The sequence below is a fragment of the Toxotes jaculatrix genome, chromosome 16 (genome assembly GCF_017976425.1).
Source record: "Toxotes jaculatrix isolate fToxJac2 chromosome 16, fToxJac2.pri, whole genome shotgun sequence".
Classification (NCBI taxonomy): Eukaryota; Metazoa; Chordata; class Actinopteri; family Toxotidae; genus Toxotes; species Toxotes jaculatrix.
Window position 1 is genome coordinate 23,803,031 of NC_054409.1, and position 13,455 is coordinate 23,816,485.

Consider the following 13,455-nt stretch of genomic DNA (forward strand, 5'->3'; position numbering starts at 1 on the left):
TCTTATGTATGGGAACAAAGTCCACACACACTCACACTCATACCAGCAGGATTAGTCTTGTCCCTTTTATTGATCGCTTCACTTTACCTGACACAGACCTGTCAGGTGATGTTGACGAGCGCTCGATCGGGAATCAGTGTGAAATACCAGACGAGCCAGACGCGGCCACAGCGGTCCGTGAAGAGTCTCTCTGATCTGACAAGGTTTTTCTGAGATGCTCCAGAACACTGCTGAGAGACAGACACGGAAAAAAAAAAAAATCAGGATGGAGAGTGTGTTTATGTGTGTGTTCGAGAGGCGGCGGTGGATGCATGTGTGTGTGTGTGTGTCTGAGACTGTCTGGACTGTGCCCCCTGTATGTGCTTAGCAGGCAGCGTAGCCAGACTGAGCTAATAGGCAGGATGTGCGTGAGCGGGAGGCTGGAGGTGGTTTTGGAGGCAGACTCTTCCTGCTGTCACTTTCTGTCTGGCTCTGGCATGTTTACACCCGTGATGGGGGTAAAAAGCTCTGACACACACACACAGACACACACACACACACACAGGACTCAGCCTCACCTATTGTGCTGCACGTTCACACACAGTCATGCAGAGATAATAACCACCATGCCACGATTATAACTCTTCCTCGTCTGATACAATCATCATCTGACTGAAATTATCCCCACAGATGCTTCTCCAATCAACGTGAAAGTAAATTGTTGTCAGGAATGAGGCATGAATGTCGAAATGAGAAGCACTGCATCCTCCGTACAGCAGCCAAATTAGTGTGATGGTGACAGATTTGAGGGGCAGTGCTAAGTAGAGGTAGGCAGACAGGTGGGGTATCCATATGTCGCCCCAGCTACCAGCCCGGCTCCTCATCCCAGTCCAGGCCCGCAGCTCTGCTCTCCAGCCTGGACGAGGGTCAGAGGGCAGGCGGCTGTCTCTCTCTCCTCAGCATGGACACTTGGCATCGGTGGCGAGAGCTAAAACAGAGCCGCTGTCCCATATTTCAGTCTGTAAAGTGTCAAAAAATAGCGGCAGATCCAGTCCCCATCCCAGTTTCCCAAATCCCAGAGAAAAACCAAACCCAGACACGTTCATTTTACTGTCGTGGAGGAAGAAAACCAACAAATATTCATGTTTCTTATAAATGACTTTTATGGTTTTAATGGTTTAATTCTCTGTTGATCGACTTTACACTTTATTGATTCACTGTTTTGTGAAAGTTTTGTAGTAAATAGTAAACATTTATGATTCGACTGACTTTATCATGTTTTTATTTTAATCTGCAGCCTGTGCTTGAAGCAGTTTGTACCGTAGGTTTTGACCGTGCTGTATAAATAAAGATTATTGTCTCCAGCTGTAATTACTGACCGTTTATCCCACTTTGTGTTAATCAGCAGCGAGATGACACTGTGCCCTGTTCACATCCTGCACCGACACCAACGCACTGACGACTGAAGGCTTAATGCGCTCGATTAGACGTGACCCCCGGCTCCATTCGTTTCAATGAAGCCGTCTGAAGACGAGGGCAGGACAAAGACAGTGCGGGTGCACGAAGTGGCAGGCGGGACGGGAGCCGCCGTGTAATCTAATTCCTCTCGTCTTTGTCTTCATCCATTCACTGTCATGACAGATTATGCTTAAATGAGAGGAGGGAGGGCAGGATGATAAATGAGAGAGAGAAAGGGGAGGAATGACGGAGAAGAGGGAGGTAGACAGGACAATTAAGTTACAGTCTGGTCGGCAGCGAGAGACGAGGAGAGCGAGCGGAGTTTGTGGCGTGTGCGTCTTCTGCTCCGTCCCCTTCATGAATTTGATGTCATGATTCATTGTCTCTAATCTCGCTGTGAAACGCACGAAGGGTCCTAATGAAGTGTCCTCTGTTTGTGTGTGTGTGTGTGTGTGTGTGTGAGGAAAACTGAGTGTGTACAAACAGTGTGTACCTGCTGAATCAGTGTTCCGCAGGTTGGACTCACACTTTCAATTATTTCCGTCCTGTGGATATTACTGAACACCTCTGGGATGTTACTAACCAGTCCTACCTGAACACGAGACATTTAATCAGAGGAAGTTCTCGAGAACGTGTCTCTCTGTAGCTCGTAAGATCAATTAATGTTTTCAGACAATTCCAGCCGCTCTCACGGCTCCTGGAGGACAGTCTCAGTCGGTCCACCACTTTGATCCAGATCCATGTCCCCCGCACTTACGTAATTTTATCTGTCTTCAGCAAACCCTTGATCTGATGTGTGGTTTCTCTCCTCCCCGCAGGCCTACTTTCGTCAGGGGGTTGCGCTGCAGTACCTGGGTCGACATGCCGACGCCCTGGCAGCGTTCGCCTCCGGCCTCGCCCAGGACCCCAAGAGTCTCCAGCTGCTTGTGGGCATGGTGGAGGCCGCCATGAAATCGCCCCTCAGAGGTAGGCCCGTCTGACGGCTCGCATGCAGTCTGTCTCATCTCTGTCCACACACTGTACAGCAGCAACATGAGGCAGATAAATACAGACGGAAACAGTCAAACAAATGAACAACATGAGCAACAAAGTCGAACTTTGTGCTTTAAAGTTGCAGGAGGAGAGAGTGAGATGTAGGCGCTGAGGAAACTGTCAAGTTACCACTTTCCTTTTGTTGTTTTATTCAGTATCCCTCCTCTGGGACTCTGATGTGAAGAAGTAAAAAGATGCCTCTGATGGTTCAGACCTCACAAAGAAACGAGTGCACATTTTATGTGAGAAAGGGAGAAAAGAGAAAAGTGAGATGTAGAAATAAATAAAACAAGCAAGTCAGATGAAATAGAAAGAGAAACATACGCCGACATCAAACATTAAAACCAGTTACTGCTTCTAATGTTGTGGCTGATTGATGTGGAAGCTGAAATCCAAAACAGTGAGCTGGTGATGGAGCATCTTCATCAGCATCAGTCATTTACCAAACAATTACAGTTCATCAGTTAGTCAGAACAAAAACAGGTTGTTTGTCATTGAATGAGCCATGGGAGTGTTTTACGTTCTGGCCTCTGTCATCAGGGGCCAAAAAAAAAAAAAATCCATACGACTTTAATAATGAAAATACATCGAATGACAGCTGAGTCAGCAGCTCAGCTTCACACAGCGTTAGAGTGAGTTTTCATCATTGTGATGATTGAGCTCAGTACAGTTGTTTTCAGCTCGCTCTCACAGTGTCACCGACGTAAAGCAGTTATCAGCTCTAACAGATTCAGATGCTTCTGTTTACTGTTCCTGAGGGAAGGTGCAGCATATTATGATGGATACAGCAGAATCTAACTGAAGACCACAGAAATACACTGAAATGTAAATGAACTAGAAATAGAAAATGTTTTACGACCTTTAGTCTTAATGGTGAATAAATATTTAAAGATTATCAGCACAGGGCTAACAGAGAAGTTACTGTTCTGTTCAGAACCAGAGAACTTGGTCTAATTGTTCAGAACATGAGGGTTTAATTGTGATTTTCTGTGTGAAGCGATGAGAACAGTGAAGGCCGTGGCTTCGCCTCGCTGCCGTGTTTATTAGCATGAATTAGTTTCTTGCGGAGTTGGCGATGAAATATTTACAAGGTGGATTCTTGTGTGTCATTGATCTGTCCGCCCCACAGTCCGCAGTCCACTTTTATGTGCAGGTCTCAGCAGCATAAGAAGATGAAGGAGGAATACATACAATCAAGAATGGTTTGCAGGCTAGAATTGGCACAGGATTATGTTTTTGCCCTTCAGCAGTATCAGAATGAGAGCAGGGCGTCCTGGGAATAGCCTTCTACTTGGCAAGCTACAGCAAATGTCAATGCCCGGGGAATTTCATCTGCTCTTACACTGGAGAGAAAATCTGGTAGAGTATTCACAATATTTCCCTTTGAGCTAGAGCGTGTTCATCCAGGAGCGGCGTATCGAGCTCAGGACTCGTGCTAACCGACGCTGCTTTTTCCTTTTTACCCTAAATCATTTACAAACAGCAAAGAACAGGAATCAGTGCAGAGCACGACGAAGGCAGCAGGTGGAAGAGAAACCAGTCCTTATGATCGGTTGTTGGGAGTGATGGGAGCATGTGGTGATCAGTGGCAGCAGCTACGGCCATGTAACGGAGTCCTGGAGGAACCAAAGCAAAGCTCTGATGCTCTGCGGGACGTTGTTCTGCTGTCCGGGGGCTCCAGCGGCCAAAACTCAATAAGCTTCAAAGCAAGAAAGTGTTACCAGGAGTTGCAGTGCGGGAGTAAGCAGTGGGAGGGACAACATGCTGGACCGCAGGAGGGAGCGGCCTCCTCCGGGTTACCGGCCTTCTTTATAGGATGACGTGTTGAGGGTTGGAGTTGAGTTCTTTGTTAAGAAGCAGATGAAATCCTCCCGGTTCTCACAGGGGTGGGCTGTTCACTTCCTGTGATTGTCTGAGTTCTGGAACATCAGTGTGACAGATGGATCCCGATAAACCAGTGTCACAGCTCAGTGTTTCTCAGACTCAGTCTGTGCTGCTGCTGCTGCAGCTGTTTTTCATTTACAGGACGATATCGTCCATGTTAGTTCATAACGTCACGGTAACGTAAGCAGAGGAAAGTGGAACGTCAGGACGAACAAACTGATTCAGTTTCAGCTGCGTCGCTTTTCTTCCATCGTTCGTCCTGAAGCCTCGGTGCAGAGCCTGTTGGACAGCTGGAGGACAGCCCGTGTGAAACAGCAGCTGGAATATTTCCACCTCCACTGTCCTCCTCAGACGCTGCAGTGGACAGAACTGGCAGACAGATTTGCTCCCACATTAACTAAAGGCTCATCATTCTCTGCTGGACGGATGGAAGGCGGGACTTGATGAATGTTGAGACGCAGCTCAGTGACTCGCTGGTCCAAACTGGGACAAACTGGGCATGTGTGGTGTAAAATCCGACAGGCTGTAAGTCAGCATGATGCTACAGTAGCACAGCAGAGGACAGAGACAGTAAGGGACCGGTTCGTGGTCCTTCTGTCACACAAGTCCACAAAGTAGCAGCGAGGCCCTGAGTCACTCATCAGTAAATCACATGTGACACACAGACAGATGTTCACCTCTGGGACATACAGGCTGCAGCATCTGTGCCAGTGGTTTTCTGGTAGAAATGTAACTGTTGCTTGAATCAGTGACTGATGATTTGTCACGTATGAATTTATTTTACAAAAGCTTTTACTGTGAGGTTCTGCAGGAAAAACAGCACAGATGCTGGTTTTATTCGAGATCTTTGACAGAGTTTTTCAGGACGTCAAATAAAGTCGGAACGTTTTCAGTTCCATAAACTGCTGAGTTTTGTAGCTGCAGATCAAAAACGCGTGTGAGACACGATGCATATGTTCCTTTTACAGTGCAGGTAATTTATTTAACAGTTTACCAGTTGTTCAAACAGCAGGCTGTTGCAAAACAGACTAAAAAGAATATTTGGCTTTAACTCACTACTTCACATAGATTCCAGATTTTTTCAGTGGAAGTCAGAGATGCAGCAGCAGAGAGGGTGAAATCCAGAGGTCACAGCTCTGTTCTCTCTCTGCTCTACATAACTGAAACCCCCTCAGGACCACACATTAGCACCAATTCTCCCTCCAGTCACCCAGAAATGATTTACTGATGGTGCAACAACTGCGTGCTCCGTCTCATACCAACAGGTTTCCTAGAAGTCCGAGTGTAAATGCTGCATTTTGCAGTTTTTAGATCAGGATCGAGGCTGCACTTGGTTTCCATTATGTCAAGTTAAGACGTGCTGCAGCTATAAAGACTGGAAAAGTACGACTTTGATCATTTGTTCTGACAAATCAAAATGAACAGATGTGTTCAAGTGTTACTGTGCAGAGTTTCTTTGAATTTTCCTCTTTCTCGTTTATACCACTGCATCTCCACAACAAAGCTGCTTTTTCACAATCTATAGCTTTACAACAAACTCACCTACATAACATTGATGGTAGAGAGAGTCTTGAATGAAGGAACAACAACCCAGGAATGAAAACTGGATCAAGGCTCTTCTTGTTAAAGTGCAGAAAAAAAAAAACGTTTGTTCCTAAAAATGGTTCCTGGAACGTGTTGTCAGTATGTTCTGTTCGTGAAAGGATGATTATTTTAACCTGAGGTTAAAATTTGCTGTCTACTCAAATAAATCCAGTGTCTGAGATAATGTCCATCCCCTGCCTGAGAGACGTACTTTAATCATACAAACCTGGCACACGGCCACCGTCCACAGGCTCAGCGTAACGTCTCCAGGCCACGTTCACTGTCTGGTTTAGTCTCGGTGCGTCTCCTTCAGAGTCAGAGCCGACGAAGCTCCACAGACGCTTCCCTCATGCAAACCCAGCATTTTCACTGCAGCCTGAATAAAACTCTCACCTCTGTTCAGATTCATTATGAAACTGCTGACTCATCAACATTTTTCCACGACGAGCAGAAATTCTGTCACGATGAAATTGTTTGGCTTTCACTAACAGAATCATGCCGTAAATATACCTGAAAAGAATATTATTTGGATATTAAACAACATCCTTTGTATCAGGTAATCACACAAATTTAGCAAAGGAAACGCTTTGTTATTCCTTCACACACACACACACATACGATGGATTATTCTGAGCGACAGAGGCTTTAACACACAGAGTCCACTCTGACGCTGTGGTTCATTTCTGCAGCCTCCAGATAAACAATTTAAATTGGAAACACCTAAATTTAGTAACTGTAATCCACATTAACACAGTGGTGCTGCGCTTTGCAGTGCAGTTCAAGGCTGATGTGCGTTTACATTTACAACTTTAGTCAGTGATCAGCTTGTTTGTGATTTACAGACAGACACAATGTCTGTTTGTAAATGACATTAAATACAAAACATAAAACCAACGTTTAAAAGCAAACATACTCTTTCATTTTGTGCATTTGTACTGTAAGCTAGTGTGTGTCACTCTGCTTATTCATAAAAATGATAACTGATTCCCGTTCCTCACCTCACCTGTAAGTGTGTGTGTGTGTGTGTGTCGTACACCTTCACAGACTCCCTTGAGCCCACCTACCAGCAGCTGCAGAAGATGAAGCTGGACAAGAGCCCGTTCGTGGTCGTGTCCGTCATCGGCCAGGAGCTGCTGACCCACGGTTTCCACGGAGCCTCTGTGGTGGTGCTGGAGGCGGGGCTGAAGATCGGCACGTGCTCGCTGAAGCTGCGCGGATCCGTCTTCTCGGCCCTGAGCTCCGCCTACTGGTCTTTAGGCAACACAGAGAAGAGCATGGCCTACATGCAGCAGGACCTGGAGGTGACGAAGACCTTAGGTACGGACAGGGAGGAAGCGACAGAAGAAACAGTGAGGACATGAAGCAGTTGCAGTATGTGTCTCATGGTGTTTCTCTCCCCCCACAGGTGACCAGTCAGGTGAATGCCGTGCTCACGGAAACCTTGGCTCTGCCCTCTTCTCCAGAGGCAGTTACAGAGAAGCTCTGGCCAACCACAGGAACCAGCTCGTCCTGGCCATGAAGCTGAAGGACAGAGAAGTATGTTCACATGCACGTGGTTTATCTGAAGCAGAAAAACAGAGTGCGCTCATTCAGACACACACTGTACCTGTGTGTTCTGTGTGGGAGCGACGACGACGCCTGTTTGTTCTGATCTGCCTGAAGGCTCAGAGCAGAGAGTCTGCTCAGAGACTCCTGCAGCAGCAGGAATGCTGTTTATACTGGCTCATAGATGCTGCGCAGCTTTGACGTAATCGTCTTTGTTTAGGAAACTCTCTTAATAACTTGACGTGTTTAATTTAGGAGCTGTACCATCCAGTATGATCTGAAGCGACACTGTCAGTAGGAGTTATCCAGGATTGCACCGCCAAACACAAACAGGAGATTTTCTCCTTCTCACCGTCTCACTCTTCCTCCCTGACTTATTCCCTCGTTCTTTCTGGAAAGCGGTTTTTCTTTGCCTCGGGCCTCAGCTAAACTCAGCGGCTTTCCTCTGAAACACTCCGGACAGTTGTGAAAGGCACAGTTAATTAGATCGCTGTTACAGATTAGACTTTGGCCCCTTTACGTCTCAAAAGCCAAAATAAAGCTGTCAGGTTGTTTGTGTGTGTTTACCTTCGTTTAACTGCTTCCATATGTGTGAGTGTGTTCCTCTGCTCGTGTGTGTGTGTCTGTGTGTGTGCTGATTTCTTGACTTTGTGGTGCCGTGTGAATATACAACACTGTGTCAGGGAAGATCCAATTATGTCTCAGTGGAATCAATATTTTATTTAATCTCTTGATTCTGTGCCTGTGGTGCGTTTGTGGAATATTCTGTTGTCTTTTTAATATTGTACTAGAAATATAAACATCCTTACATGCGTGTGTGTGTGTGTGTTAATCAATATTGTTTCATGTCGGCTGTTATTCAATCGTTTGCTTTCTCTGCCGTCTTTATATCTGCTCATGTTGCAGCAGTGTGAAAGAACAACGGCGTGTTTTCAGACGCTGATGATTGTTGACTGATCTTCTGTTCTGTTTGACTTGTTTACATTTAGGTTCATCAGGTTTGGTGAAGTGTGGCTTTATTTATTTAGATTCTCTTTGTTGTTTGCTGTTGCTTCCTGCATTGCAAAGAACAGTTTTGTTCTTTGATTGTTTATTGATTAGTTATTGTATTTTGTTGGGTGCTGATCATAGTTTTTCCTATTTTTCTGTCAGGTGTGGGTTGGGTCATATATATATTATTTACGTTCCATTTCCAAACCAATCAAAACTGAAGAAATAAGAACGTAACATCAAAATGACCGAAACACAATGATGCACGTGCAGTTTGTTTCTCAGTGTTTCTCTGTGTTTCTCTGTCAGTCAGAAGAAACACAAAAGAAGTTCATACTAAAGTTACCACACACACACGCAAGCACACACACACACGCACACACACACGTGGTTGCATCCTGGGACAGAACAGCTGTCATTGAGACGAATGAGGGTTTGAGCCAGTTCATTTTAATGACAGCTGAATAATGTGTCTGGATGTGGATTCGTGTCCGTGCATCTTTATGTTTGTCTGTTGTGACACTTGGTTAAAGCATCAAAACCAGCTCCCAGTTCTGTCATGGAAATTTTACACACACACACACACACACACACACACACACACTCACACACACACACACACACACACACACACACACACACCTAGTTTTGTCACAGAGGCTCAGGATCGAAACCAGACAGGAGCGTTTCTGTCTCTGAGCCTCTGGGTCTGTTTCTTGTGCCGGGAGCAGCAGAGAGAGTCACAGAGTCAAATGCGTGTGCTGTGGACACACCGTTATTGAACTCCTCCTCCACAGGTGCGCAGCCTGAGGCGACTCAAACACGGTCATCAACAGAAATCCATATCTCCCACTGTGTGTTTGCTTTGCTGTGGTACACGTGTGTGTTTGTGCACCGTGTGAGCGTTTCCAGACAGAATGCCTCCAAACAAAGACGCCGCCTGCAGAGAGCTGATATTTAATCTACAGGGGTGGACACAAAAAAGCAATACCTTTACAATATCATTCACTGCAGTACGAAACACTGATGTATGAAACACTGAGTCAGTGCACAGAAAAGTAATAAGCTACAATTCTGATCACTAATTAATAGTTTAAGTAATTTATCATGAAAAAAAGCAAAAAATTCAGTTTTTCTAATCTGAGAATTTGTTGCTTTTCTCTGTTTTATTTTATTATAAACTAAATATCTTTTATCATTTTGTCTCTATAATGTCAGAAACTAGTGAAAAAGTACTAAAGTATCAGCATCAAAATGTACTTAAAGTACCAAAAGTAAAAGTACTCATTACACAGAATGGTCCATTTCAGAATAACATAGATTATATTATTGGATTTCACTGTAATTATTCACGTTTTAATGTTCACTTGTTGTGAAGTCGGGTCTGAGTTTAATTACTGCTGCTGGGTGAAATCCATTTGAAATCTATTTCCTCTCCTCTCACCTCAGACTCCGCCTCAGACTCACCTCTGCATCACATCTGTGCGTCCTGACTCAGACATGTCTTCCTTTGTCCCCCGCTGAGGGTGAAAAACTCCTATTTTTTGGGTCATCGAGCTTCACGTTTCCAATCCTCCTGCATCTCTGCTGTTAGTTTATCAGGCGCAGCAGCTCACAGAGGACGCTGTGCCACCACTAATATTTCTCTGTCTCTATTCATCTCATTCTGTTCTCATGCATTAGATCTGCACATTCATCTCCCTCCACCTTTTTTTACTCTCAAGGTTTTTCTCTTAATGAGATTTGGTGCTTTCCTGCAACATTAAATACAAAATAGTGGTAACGACAGAGTGGATGTTGTGACTCTTTGATTTCTTTTCTGTCACTGTTTTCTTCTTTTTCACATTTATATAATATCTATATAAACGCGCGGACATAAACAATACTCTGCTGAGTCCCAGACACAATATGATTGAATTTTTTCATGTGCTTTCTCGTGCAGGGGAAACACTGTGTCCTTGAGGGAAATCAAACACTTGTCTGGTCGGTCGACTGTACACACAGAGGCCTCCTCGTCATTTATTAAATCTCCCTCTCCTGCCTACAACTCCGCCTCGGAGATGTGTCAACTGGATTTTATGTGTTTACACTCATCACTTTGCTGGGAATTGGGATTTCAGTAGATGTGTGCTGTCTCCGTTCGTGCACAAATGCACACGGAGCTGAAGCAGAGCCGAACAGAGGTGAAGAGACCAGGGAGCCCCTGATGTTAATCAGAAGTGGTAAATTCCACTAAAGGTCAGTTTGGCTGTTTTCAGTGACAGTTTTTAGCTCTCATTAAGGCTCTGAACAGGATATTGGTGTTATCTACCCAGAGGCTGACTTTGAACTGAAGGATCATTTTTTCTTTACAAACTAAGGCTGCAGCTGAAGATTGTGTCCATTATTGATTCATCTGCAGAGCAGCTTCTTGATTGTTTTGTCTGTAAAATGTCAGAAAACAAGAAAATGCTTGTTATAATTTCTCACAGCTCAAATCAAAGAATTTAATCAACACATTTCGTTTTTATTTATTATTCTTATTCTTATTTTTATTGTGTGTGTGTGTGTGTGTGTGTGTGTGTGTGTGGCACACTGGATCCTGGTGGGAAAAGCAGGGAAAGCGCGTGCGTGTGGGATATAAATGAGTAGGGAACGTGCTAATCACCACTCTTTAATAATTCATAGCTCCTTCTCCTCCTCGCGCTCACGTGCTTTAAACTTGCAAACATTTCATTATAGTTTCAGGCATGTTCTCTTTCTCTGTCCCTCACTGTTTGCTTTGAAAGGTCAACTTCGTGTTTTAATTTTTGAGTTTGCGTGCATGTGTGTGTGTGTGTGTGTGTGTGTGTCAGAGTCAGTGTGGCTGCTGTTTGTGTTCAGAGGCCTCTAACTTAATAATTGCCGCTGTGATTGCATCAAGGAGATGGTTCTTACAGTGAGTCTGAACCCGAGGCCATGGTTTATTGATAATTACATCACACTGCGTTCACAGATGTACAGTAAACCGTGTTCAACAGATCAGACTCATTATCACTGGAGCCGTGTTTCCGCCGGTGAAGCAGGCTGGCGTCTCCACAGCACGGTGGCTGAACGTTTCAGTAACAAGCTGCGGCTCTGCAGGTTTCAGGTGCAGACTGAGCTGTACGTTTTTGTACAGTATTGTCTGTAATTACAAAATCATGTAGTGCAACACTTGGAATTTGAAAGTAAGTGAAGTGGAACATTTAATACTACCTGTATGTGTTTGTATGTCCACACACTTATGTCAACACTCGTCTGCATTTTTCATTTCCTCAGACCTCACGAATATTTCCCATGACTCCTCGAACGGGGCGCTGATCGATACCAGCAGCCTTACGATTAGTTCGCAAACGAGTCGGCAGGTTTCCAATTATCACGGCAAGAAGCAGCGACTATTTCTCATCTCTCCGGCTGTCTGATCAGAGCAACAGGCAAGAGTGTGTGCAAGAGCGAGCCCACACATTCTGTATGTTTTGGTGCGTGTGTGACTTTTCATGCACAGAAGTGTGAACCTAAGCTCCGACTCTGGCTGTGATCTGGTGGCATGATGCCTGAAGAAGGTCAGTAATTAGCAGGAAAAGTGCAGCTCGAAGTGTCTCGTGTGCAAACGGAGCCGGAGCAATAACAGGTGTGATGGACCTGATGCAGAGCAGGTGTGGTGGCGGCAGAGGGTGAGACTCTCTCAGCAGGGCCTAATAGGATGTGAAAGATTAGCTTTCACCCCTGTAGCCTCCAATATGTGTGTGTGTCTTCCATCTGGGACAGGATGAAGCAGCGTCCCGCTCACTTTTCTTATTTCCTGTTCTGTCTGTGAACTGTGTTGTTTTAGCTGCGTCACAGTCGATGTTAAAGCGGGGCGGGGGGGGCTTTGTACCACAACTGTTTTAGTGTTATTTAGGCTTACATTTATTACATAAATTAGGGCGTGGTTACGTTGAGTGACAGCCCCATAGACAGGCACTGGCAGTTAGCTCTTTGCTAAAGCATCGGCTGGGCTAGGCGGCTACATCCAGAGGCCTCCAGCGGTTGACAGGGGCTGCAGTGTCCGTGTTTGTTTGCCAATGTTCGGATAGGTTTCTGTGACAGTATGGCTTGTTGTAGTGTAGACTGTACTAACCGACCGTCGAAGGAGTCTGTGTTGCAGTTTTTTCGGTAAGTAAATTTCTCACTGTTTTACCTGGATGTTTGCGCTAATTAGCATGTATTAGCATATTTTGCCGCTGGCTTATGACTTCATTGCCGATTTATGGTCGCTGCTGATACAGATAGAGGACCGGAGCAGCTAATGTTAGGAACGCTGTTGCGGTGTGTTCCGTTTTCCGTGAGAGTCCGTTTATTGCGGGAATACATTGCATGGACAAAGCAGCTCCGTCAGTAAGCGGCTGCTGTTTGTGTGCTGCTGTAACTCCAAGTGGATAGTGGATGGAGGCAGCAGTGAAAGCCGGTGAATGTATAATAACGACAATAATAATAGTCATCATCATCATCTCTGTTGTATGCTGTGTGTCGCGGTCGCACGGGGTCGAGCTAGTCGGGTCGGACTCGGGGACTGTCCGGTGGTGGATGTAGCTGCCGCTTAGCTTGTTAGCCTAGATGATTAGCTGATTAGCCTTAGGCTAGTTTGGTTGCCAGCCAGTGACTGTTGTGCGTATGTGTGATTTCAGGCTGCGTCTGATGCCCTCAGCAGTCTGGGCCATGTGTACACGGCCATCGGGGACTACCCCAACGCGCTGGCGAGCCACAAACAGTGCGTGCTGCTGGCGCGGCAAACCCAGTGCCAGCTCTCCGAGGCTCGTCAGCTGGGCAACATGGGCGCCGTGTACACAGCGCTGGGCGACTTCACCAACGCCGTTCAGTGTCACGAGCAGCACCTGGATATCGCAAAGGTACGTGATGTTTTCTGAAGGAGATCAACCAATGAGCTGTTCGGGCTGACTGATGCTTCAGGCCGTCGTGTGAAATGTGTTCACAGGGAGGATG

The 13,455-nt window shown here is 45.5% G+C and overlaps 1 protein-coding gene across 1 annotated transcript in view; it reads left to right on the forward strand.

The window, feature by feature from the left end:
• ttc28 (tetratricopeptide repeat domain 28) overlaps window positions 1–13,455 on the forward strand; it is a 74,781-nt gene that overhangs the window by 38,660 nt on the left and 22,666 nt on the right. Inside the window, exons 3-6 of the mRNA XM_041059207.1 lie at window positions 2,256–2,403; window positions 6,982–7,254; window positions 7,343–7,473; window positions 13,140–13,361. Coding sequence (XP_040915141.1) covers window positions 2,256–2,403; window positions 6,982–7,254; window positions 7,343–7,473; window positions 13,140–13,361 — 774 coding nt within the window. The remainder of the gene's footprint in view (window positions 1–2,255; window positions 2,404–6,981; window positions 7,255–7,342; window positions 7,474–13,139; window positions 13,362–13,455) is intronic.